Genomic DNA, 11,007 nt, shown 5'->3' with positions numbered 1-11,007 from the left:
TAAGTTATTTAAATTACAAGTTGTAAATATAACGTATAAGTTATAACATATTAATAAGTAATAACTTATAAACTTCAAAAGATTCAAATCTTGAAAACTTAAGCCCAAAAATATATACTTTTTTAAAAAAACTTTATTAAACCTAACTTGAAAATTTAATAAACTTCAAAAGATTCAAATCTTGAAAACTTAAGCTCAAAAACATTTTTTTTTATAAAAAAACTTTATTAAACTTAACTTGCAAACTTAATAAGTAAAAATTAAAAAAATAAAATCTTTAAAATAAACTCAAGTAAAATTACATTATAAATTTGAAAACTATTAATTTAAGCTTAGAAAAATAAAAAAACATTCATATTTTCGTATTTCAAAAAATTAAAATAACTAAATTTTTTTTAATCATTTTTTGAAATATCTAGATGTGTCGTCCCGTTTATCCCATCCCGTTCCATTCCGGTTCCATCCCGGTAAATAGTGGGACGGGACGGAACCGAGTATCCGTCCCGATAATTCCGGTCCGGTTCATCCCGGTACCGATCAACAAACCGATCAACCCATCCCGTTCCGATCCGGTACCGATTCATTCCGGTCCGGTGGTTTCGTTCCGGTCCAGCTCCCAGTCTTTCAAGAATGACATCTTGAGTCTTCCCGGACACCACCTTATTTTTGAGCTTATTCAATTCCTCATCCTTAAATTGCTTAATATTAATTTCCTCTATGAAAGTGAGCTTAACCTCAATACTGATTTACACCTCATCCTTCGCTCAATATCGATCCGCCCCTAACTTCAATAATGATTGTCTATGGTACTTCATAATAACTCTTAACAATGAAAATAAAATAATGATTTACTATGCCAATTTATCTTAAAAGCAAAGAACCATTATCAATCACTCAGTTATATATATACACATGGAACCATTCATTTCACTGAACAAGCAAAACAAATAAATCAATAAATTACAGCCATCACCACTACTGCACTTACCCACCTTCGTCAGAGTAATCACCAACTTAACTGTCACCAAATTCCTATAGTAATAAAATCACTTCAAATTTTTAAAAAAGGGACAGAAAATAAAGTGAAGTGATATATATAGATAGAGAGAGTGTGTGTAATGGATGTGAAGAAGGAGGAAAAAAAAAGATATCAATAAATTCGTGGCTGAATTTAATAAAATATAAAAATCTTGATTAGTCTTAACTTGAATTGGTAATAGTATATACTAACATGTTTATTCCGAAGCTAGAAACTAAAATTCTGGATTAGTCTTTGAGGGTTCATCGTGTTTCATTCTCTGCCGTCGATGGTGTTTTCTCCGCCACATCGACGGCGGGGAATGGTGGGTCATCCGTGAAAGAAGAAAAGGCTGACGCCGTGACAAAATAATTCTTAGACCCAATTGCATTCACTGCCACACGGCTCTTGTTATAGTGATGGGCCACGTCTCCATTTTCTTGCACCCATTAATACCCAGACAATTTCTCACTATTTACAACTAACTTAGCATCACAAAACCGCAAACGGAGGTCTTTTTCGTCATTTCAGCACTGATATGCTAAAATATCTACTCTTCCCAGTTTGAAATTCCAACTCTGTTTTCCTCTTTCACTCATTTGAGTACTCATCGGAGATGGCGGTAGTAGTCGGAAACATAGCACTATTGCTTGACGGAACTCACTTGACCACTCCACGTGCCGTAGTCTTACCAGATCGGAAAACGAGGGATGTTCTGTTGAACTTCTTTGTGAAGAAAGATCCATGTCAGAATCAGAGCATGTATGCTTCTAGTGGGTTTGAAAATGAAAGAGAAAGATTAAATCCGAAAGTGGGTTTTCGGGGTAAAGCGAATTCGAAAGTGGGTGCGGTTGATTATGAGAATTCAAGTGATGATGAGAATGGAAATGGTGTTGAAGATGAAGGAGAAGGTGGTGGAGGAGGAGAAGAGTTCGATTGGGAGAAAGAAATGAAGAGGAGAGTTAAGGAGCTAGAGGAAATGAAGGAATTGGAGAAAAAAGCTGAGGAGTTGCAGAATCGTGTTGATGAGGAGTATGGTGAAGAAGGTGAAATCAGTGAAGAAACTGAGGAGGAGAAACGTGAAAGAGTTCGAAGGGAGCTCGAAAAGGTGATGCCTTTATCATTGCCTGTATTATTATTGATGTTATAACAATCCATGCCTTATTTATTTATAATGATAGCGTTCGGGCTAGTTTGTGCACACCACCAATCATAGCTTTCGTGCCTGCTACTTCTCGCCCATCTAGATTTAGGCAGACGAGAAGATGAACCAAAGGAACTTGAAACTTGCATCCATATTATGCTTTATATCTTCGCAGTATAATTACTTGGTTTACGTATTAGCTCTTGGAGATAAATAGCTGATGCACCTAGTAATGATAGGATCAACATGCCCTTTTCCGGTGTACACTTTCATCTATGTTTAACTAACTGCTGTTATAGCATCACTTTTGAAACTGTACTCGGGTTGAATTTTGGATTTGGTGACTGTTAAGTACTCCTTTCGTCCCAAAATTAGTTTCACTTTAACTCATTTCACACCCATTAAGAAATATAATATAATAAAAAGAAGGTATAGTTTACTAAGGTAACCCTATTTATTAGATATTTCTTGATAATTGAGGACTATTAATGAGTAGTTCTTTACTATAAGGGTGTAGTTGGAAAAACATACTACTATTTTTTATCTTGAATTCCTAAGGTGAGATGTATTGGAAAAAATATTTGTGCTAAAGTGACGCTTATTCTGGGATGGAGTAGTAATTTCATTTTCAATCGTGGTAGCCACTAGTTGGTGAGCAAATGAAAGGAAACTATCGTGGGTAATTTCATTTTGTACTGCATCAATGGCTAAAACCTATTTTCCACTAGTTGGAAATGGTTTTCTTATTTGAATAATATGAGTATTTGCAAGCAAGACACCCTCGAAGAGCTGTAGTGACAGTAGAAATATGCTGCAAATATCCTCAAAACTGTTATTGCATATATTTCTTTTGCATGCTTCATCAAATACTTTAGGGGTCGTTTGGTAGAGTGCATAAAAATAATGCTAAATAGAGTGTATTAGTAATGCTTGCATTAGAAATGCTTGTTTTAGTTATGCTTGCATTAATTATACATAGATGATTTCTTATGCATTGTTTGGTTTGGTGTATTAATAATAGCATACATTGCATAAAATATTTATTACAAAGATACCCTTCACAATTATGGTTGAAAAGATGTAAAAAAGATTTTAAGGGGCAATGAGGTCTTTAACAATGCTAGTGCATGCACTAAAACCCTACATTACTAATACCTAGAAATCCATGGTATTAGTAATATACACCTTTAGACACAATAGAGTATGGTGTTCCTTCTTTTAAATGACTTCCTTTCTCTCTCCTCTCCTCTCTCTTCTCTCTCTCTCTGGTATTTCCGGCCGAAATCGAAGGCTGCGCCGGCCAGAAGCGACGCGAGGACCAGCTCCGACCGGCGAGCCTCTTTCTCTCTCTCCTCCTAAGCTCCAGTGAGGACGATAACAACGAGCAGCAGCTCCAGCCGCTCGGACCAGCGAGCGGCGAACAGCAAACCCCGGCGAAGGTAAGAACATTCTTCAGCTTCTCCGGCGAACTCATCTATCTTCCCCGGCGACCAGTCCAGAAGAGAGACGACAGTGCTACTGTGTGTCGCCGGAGATCAACCAGATCTGGCCGGAAAAGTACCCATAGATCACCGAAACCCTCCATCTTCACCGACCAGGTTCTATCTATCCTTTTCTCTCTCTTTTTTGCTCTGAATCTAGTCGTTGCTGGGCTCTTTCTTGCAGATCCTTTATCCCGGAACAGTATTTCAGTTTTCTAATATAGTTCTGACCTGTGCTGCAGTATATAATATAGTGGGTGTTATCGTGTCCTTTAGAATACACACTGTACTGGACCATATAGTGTAGCTGTTGTTATATTGCCCCTTACTGTGTACTACTGTTGCAGTTTTTAGTGTATTCCTGTGTAGATCTTACTGTGTTTGCAGTTTCGTTCTAGTGGATTTGGTATTTGATGGTGGTAGTGAGTCATGTCCTCGGTTGAGGCTGAGGTCGAGGGATAATAGTGATAAGGGGGTTACGGGTTCTCATAACGTGAGGGTAGGATCTTGGAACATAGGTTCGTTGACGGGGAAGTCCATAGAGCTAGTGAAAATTCTCAAGAAGAGAAAGATAAATATAGCTTGTGTCCAAGAGACTAGATGGGTAGGCGCCAAGGCTCGGGATGTTGATGGGTTTAAGTTGTGGTACTCAGGAGGGTCAAGGGATAGAAATGGAGTGGGTATTTTAGTAGACGGGGATTTGAGGGAGCAAGTGGTGGAGGTTAGGAGGATCAATGATAGGCTGATGACGATTAAGCTAGTCATTGGAGGATGTACTTTGAGTGTCATTAGTGCTTATGCCCCTCAAGTGGGCTTGGACGAGGAGGCCAAAAAGCGCTTTTATGAGGATTTGGATGAGGTAGTTAGAGGTATACCGAATACCGAGAAGATTGTCATTGGTGGAGATTTTAATGGCCACATCGGGGCAACTTCTAGTGGATTTGATGATGTTCATGGAGGCTTTGGTTTTGGGGAGAGAAATGGAGGTGGAACTTCGCTTCTAGACTTTGCTAAGGCTTTTGAGTTGGTGATTGCTAACTCATGCTTTCCGAAGAAGGAGAACCACTTGGTTACCTTTCGTAGCCCGGTAGCTAAGACCCAGATAGATTACTTACTCCTTAGGAAGGGTGATAGAGGTCTCTTTAAGGACTGCAAGGTCATCCCAAGTGAAAACCTCACTACCCAACACAAGCTTTTGGTGATGGACCTGAAGATTAAGAGGGATAGGAGGAGGAAGATGATACCTGATCGACCGAGGATTAAATGGGGTGGGTTGACCCCTGCCCTTTCTCGGGAGATGGGTGAGGAGCTGATGGGGATGGGGGCTTGGAGTGGTAGCGGGGATGCAGACAGCATGTGGAATAAAGCAGTTAGTTGCATTAGGGAAGTTGCTTCTAAGGTGTTAGGGGTGTTAGGGGTGTCAAGGGGTAAATTTGGAGGCCATAAAGGAGATTGGTGGTGGAATGGGGAAGTCCAAGGTAAAGTGGAAGCGAAGAAGGCTGCATACATAAAATTGGCGGAGTGCGTAGACGAGGAAGAGAAGCGGACGCTTAAGAAAGTCTATAAGACGACAAAGACAGAAGCTAAGTTAGCTGTTACGAAGGCGAAGACGACAACTTTCGAACGCTTGTATGTCGAGCTGGGGGACAAAGGTGGGGATAAGAAGTTGTATAGGCTCGCAAAAGCAAGAGAGAGGAAGGCGCGCAACTTGGACCAAGTGAAGTGTATCAAAGATGAGGAAGGCAAAATACTGGTGGAAGAGACCTCCATCAAGCAAAGATGGCGTAGCTACTTTCACAAACTTTTAAATGAAAAAGGGGAAGCAGACATTGTGTTGGGTGATTTGGCACACTCTGAAAGACTTCGGGATTTTGGATACTGTAGGTGCGTTAGGTTCGAGGAGGTTATACGGGCTATTAGTAGGATGAGTAGGGGAAGAGCGACCGGACCCGATGATATTCCGGTAGAATTTTGGAAGAGCATGGACAAGGCGGGCATAGAGTGGTTAACTGGGCTGTTTAATGTTATCTTTAAGACAACAAAAATACCTGAAGAATGGAGGTGGAGTACAATGGTTCCGTTGTATAAAAACAAGGGTGATATCCAAAACTGTAACAACTACAGGGGTATCAAATTGTTGAGCCATACTATGAAGATTTGGGAGAGAGTGGTGGAGATGAGGGTGAGAAGAGGGGTGTCCATCTCTGAGAATCAGTTTGGATTCATGCCAGGACGTTCGACTACTGAAGCCATTCATTTTATGCGTAGACTGGTAGAAAAATATAGAGAAAGGAAGAGAGACCTACAGATGGTGTTCATTGACCTTGAAAAGGCCTATGACAAAGTACCGAGGAATGTCCTCTGGAGGTGCTTGGAGTCTAAAGGAGTCCCGATGATTTATATTAGGGCGATAAAGGACATGTACGGTGGAGCCAAGACTCGGGTTAGAATAGTTGGAGGAGACTCAGAACATTTCCCAGTTGAGATGGGGCTGCATCAGGGATCAGTCCTAAGCCCTTTCCTATTTGCTTTGGTGATAGACGAGTTGACGCGGTCTATTCAGGAGAAGGTCCCATGGTGTATGTTATTTGCGGATGACATAGTACTGATTGATGAGACGCGGAACAGAGTTAATGCGCGGTTGGAGGTGTGGAGACAAACGCTGCAGTCCAAAGGGTTCAGGTTGAGTAGGACCAAAACAGAATATTTGGGGTGCAAATTCAGTGATGTGGTGGATGAGACAGATGTGGAAGTGAGACTTGCCGCACAAATCATTCCTAAGAAGGAAAGTTTTAAGTATCTTGGGGCTGTAATCCAAGGGAGTGGTGACATCGACGATGACGTCACACATCGCATTGGGGCTGCTTGGATGAAATGGAGGCTTGCCTCTGGAGTATTGTGTGATAAGAAAATTCCACCGAAACTTAAATGTAAGTTTTACAGAGTGGTAGTTAGACCGGCCTTGTTGTATGGAGCGGAGTGTTGGCCAGTCAAGAACGCACACGTTCATAAAATGCATGTTGCGGAGATGAGGATGTTGAGATGGATGTGTGGGCACACTAGGAGCGATAAGATTAGGAATGAGGTTATTCGGGAGAAGGTGGGAGTGGCCTCTGTGGTGGACAAGTTGAGGGAAGCGAGACTGAGATGGTTTGGACATGTGAAGAGACGGAGCGCAGACACCCCAGTGAGGAGGTGCGAGGTAATGGTGGTAGAGGGTACGCGGAGGGGTAGAGGTAGGCCCAAGAAGTATTGGGAGGAGGTGATTAGACAAGACTTGGCTATGCTTCACATTACCGAGGACATGACTCTAGATAGGAAGGAGTGGAGGTCGCGTATTAAGGTTGAAGGTTAGTAGGGTTAGCGTGTTGTCTTCCCTTGCAAGGGTATGGGTTGTTAGCGTTTGGAGTAGACCTAGCCTTATGTTGTTTACTGCGTTTCACGCATCGCATTACTTTCTTGTTGTTATTGTCTCATTTGTTGATTATACGCTAGCTTTTGTATTGGCTGTTATGTTTTATATATATCTCTCCTGTCACTTAGATTTGTTGTTCTTGAGCTGAGGGTCTCCCGGAAACAGCCTCTCTACCTCCATGAGGTAGTGGCAAGGTCTGCGTACACTTTACCCTCCCCAGACCCCACCTAGTGGGATTTCACTGGGCATGTTGTTGTTGTAGACACAATAGAGTATAAAACTAATGCAAGCATTAGTTATTCATAGCATGAAAAAGTGTACCAAACAAGGTACCACAAATACACAGGTTTAATGCATGCATTATTTTTGCTAATACGCTCTACCAAAAAACTTGCTTTATGCGGTGAAGCTTTATTGTGATGAGTTAGTAAGGGTGTAAATATTTTCCAAATTACTTGGCTAAAAATTGGTCTGATGAAAAATTTCAGATCCTTTAATCTCAAAATCATCGTTTTAACTCTGGTTTGAAATTTAGGTGGCAAAGGAGCAATCGGAACGCAGAAAAACTGCTCAATTAATGTTCGATTTGGGCCAGAAGGCTTATGGGAAGGGCATGTATGGACGTGCAATAGAGTTCCTTGAAGGTGCTCTTACTATCATTCCTAGACCAACCTTGTTTGGTGGAGAGGTTAGTGGCAAGCAACTTCCTGAGTAAACACACAAAATGTGCTAATTTTTTTTCTAAGACTAATTGCATATGCAAATTGAACTTTCAGATACAAATATGGCTTGCTATGGCTTATGAAGCTAATAACCGCCATTCAGACTGCATTGATTTGTATAAGCAACTAGAAAGGAAACATCCCAGTGTCAGCATCCGACGTCAAGCTGCAGAGCTTCGTTATATATTGCAAGCACCTAAGTTGAAGATATCTCAAGAAGAAATGGTTACTATACCACTTATTGGTTCTAGCTATGATAGGTAAGTCCCATTCATCTAATATTATATTGCGTATGTTAGCTAAATAAAACAGTACCAATTACTTGCTTCTATGCAGTGGGCATGATATGCAAGTTCCTGGGGCAATCAATATGTTACATTAGTGGTTCGTCGTTTAATACGATTATGAATTGATCATAAAGTTACTAGCTGGCATCAATATAATTGTAACAGTAATTTAATTAAAGTTCTTTACCCAAGAGTGTGACTTTAGTGGTAAATGAAGTGGGTGTGAACTTTGAAAACCATGGTTCAACTTCCAGCAGAAACGAAAACATCTAGGTAATTTCTTCTGATCTGCTGAAGCCTTGATAAGCATTGGGCGAAGTTATCTGATACCTGTATGTAATGGTTGGAGGTAGTACAGGTATGTGGTGAAACAGTCCAGCGAAATTGACTATTACACCACTGTTATTTGTGTGCTACTTTTAGCATCCTTGGATTATTGGAAAATTTTGTAATATATGCCTCCATGATATCTATTGGTTAAAGCATAGATGTAGCAGGAAAGTTGAACAATTGAAATTATCTTTTGCTTTTGGGGTAAGTAAAATAAATTATATTTACCAATTGGAATATTGCAACACAAAGTCAAAAAGCACTTGAAACTAATTGAAGCTGAGCAAAATGGCTCCAGCATCAGTTGTAAGCTACTCTTCCACTGGTCCATGCACTCCTCTATCTATAGTACATCAACAGCCTATGTTGCTCGGACTCTTCAAAAATACTGCTGCCCCCATGTCGGATCCTCCAAAAATGCACTAGTTTTGGAGGATCTGACTTGTACCTGTCAAAAGTTTTGAAGAGTTTGAGCAACAAAGTTCAACAACAGCATACCTGGTAAAATCCGACAGGTGGGGGTAGAGCGTACATAGACCTTCTCCCTACCTTGTGGAGGTAGAGAGACTGTACCCGAAAGACCCTCGACTCAAGCAATGCATATCAAAGTAGTTTGTTTTTTTTTACTTCCAAAAGTAAAGAAGGCATAGCAAATAATAGGGAAAGCCTTATGTTGCATTTAACAACAGAAAAATATTGCGATAAGCGAAGCACAAAAACAACAGGTAGAACCAGAAATCGGAGGAAAAGGAACTACGAGAATAATGCTAAACTATCTTATAGTCCATATAGTAGATTCTGCTAGGATAGAAGTTCAAGCTTTCCATCTTCTTAGCTAGTTTAGCCTTCAAGGTTCCCCTAAAGATAACTTCTTGGATAATCATCCTGCCTATTGCGCCAACAGTCCTCTGCTTTCCCCGGAAGATTCTCATAATCCTCTCTTGCCAAACATAGTATAATGAACAAGCCATTGCCATTCTATACAATTCAGCAGCTGAACTCTTTCCCCTGCAATTTACTGCTGCCCACTGCACCTCTTCCTGCCAAAGCAGCATTTGCCTCTGTATCTCCTGCTATTGAAGAATATTACCCCATATATTAGCAGATATACTCGCATTCAAAGAAAAGGTGAGAGATACTTTCATTTGCAGCTACACAAGGGACAATACAGGTTATCAACAGCACTCCGGTGAGCTAGTCTGTCTCTAGTTTAGAGACTTCGATGAGCAGCCAGCCTCACCATAAAGATCCATTTTGGCTTGGGTTAGACACACAAGTCTTCTCCCTGACTCCCTGTCATCTTCACAAACTTGCCTCTCAGCTTCACATAGATCTTTCTGATAGAAAAGGTTTGCATTTTGAACAGGTTATTAGCTTTTTTAACATACTATTACAGTATGCTCCCTCTCTTTCCTCTTTTATTAACAAATGCAAATTTCTCTATGGAAGTGGATTGCAGAGGTCCACTGATTAGGAATGTGACTTCAGATGATTGAAAGATTATCTGAGAACTTTTTCTTGTAACGAGGCTTTCTATGAATAAACTATAGGGCTCGATTTCTCTTTGTCCCCCCATCCCACCCCCATCCTTTCTTTACTTTTTCTTTTGTCAATTTGAAGTATTTGGTTTCATGGATGAGGGTACCTTCTAATGTGAACTCGATTATTAACTTGTAATGTCCTTAACTTTAAGGGGTATGAGATAGAAGTCCTTTCTAAGGGACTGAACTTGTTACTTCTTGGGTAATCTAATTAGTTGTATTAGAGACAGACCTTCTGAAGTTGGAAATTGATTGAATGAAGCTCATTTAGACTCATTTAACCATGCGAGAAGATTAATGGTAACTGAATGACAACATGTGTATAGTACATGATGTCACAGTATGGTGTAATATTCTTCAGCAGTTCCAACACATCAGTGTGGAGTTTTCAGCATATTGACTTAACATATAAAAATGATGAAATATGGGTGACATTCTTTTCTTCTTCTTTACTAGATATTAGGTGTTTGCTTCTTTTCACAACTTAAGGGACTACTGCTTATTCATGATAACATTTCTACGAAGTAATTCTTTTAAGGTACTCATGCTTCCTGAGGCTGAGTGATTCCAAGAATCATTGAAGATCAGCACTAATTTCCCTTCCTTTTTTTTGTGTAGTTATGCTGGATCATGGACTGACAAAGAGAAGGACAAAGATGAAAGACAAAGCCGGTCTACAACAAATCAGCTTCCATCGAGCAGGGACTGGGTGGGAGACTTTCTGGTCTGGAAGCCCCCAGTTGGTTTGGAGAAAAGCCAATCATTCTGGGGCAATTTTAACAATATGGATAGCCTTGGTTGGAGCTGCACTCTTTTTGCAAAAATGAAGCATATATATATACTTGTAAAGATGTTTGTTGTTTAGCTTTCTATTCTTTATTGGTAAGTATATATATAGGCTAATGTGTATTACCATTCTAAATTCCTGTTGTATATTTCTACCCTTGTTTAATATAATTAGCAAATATCAATTCTGCTATGCTCTGCACTTTGCATTTGTTTACACTCATTTCTTGGACAACATCTGAGAGTAAAAGCAAGTATCCATTGTGTCAATTCAGGCAAGAAA

The 11,007-nt window shown here is 40.1% G+C and overlaps 1 protein-coding gene across 1 annotated transcript; it reads left to right on the top strand.

Annotated features, from left to right (window-relative positions):
- The first annotated feature begins 1,568 nt into the window (after positions 1-1,568).
- On the top strand, positions 1,569-10,917 carry LOC125815220 (uncharacterized). The gene is given in 5 exon segments (XM_049494645.1): positions 1,569-2,126; positions 7,594-7,746; positions 7,835-8,040; positions 10,557-10,707; positions 10,709-10,917. Coding segments are annotated over 5 exon segments (1,059 nt in total). The 5' UTR covers positions 1,569-1,634; the 3' UTR covers positions 10,766-10,917.
- The last annotated feature ends 90 nt before the right edge of the window (positions 10,918-11,007 follow it).

Source organism: Solanum verrucosum, unplaced genomic scaffold (genome assembly GCF_900185275.1).
Source record: "Solanum verrucosum unplaced genomic scaffold, falcon-dt-bn FXZP01000085.1, whole genome shotgun sequence".
Lineage (NCBI taxonomy): Eukaryota > Viridiplantae > Streptophyta > Magnoliopsida > Solanales > Solanaceae > Solanum > Solanum verrucosum.
The sequence above is the reverse complement of the archived record's forward strand: the minus strand, read 5'-3'. Positions and strand labels throughout refer to the sequence as shown.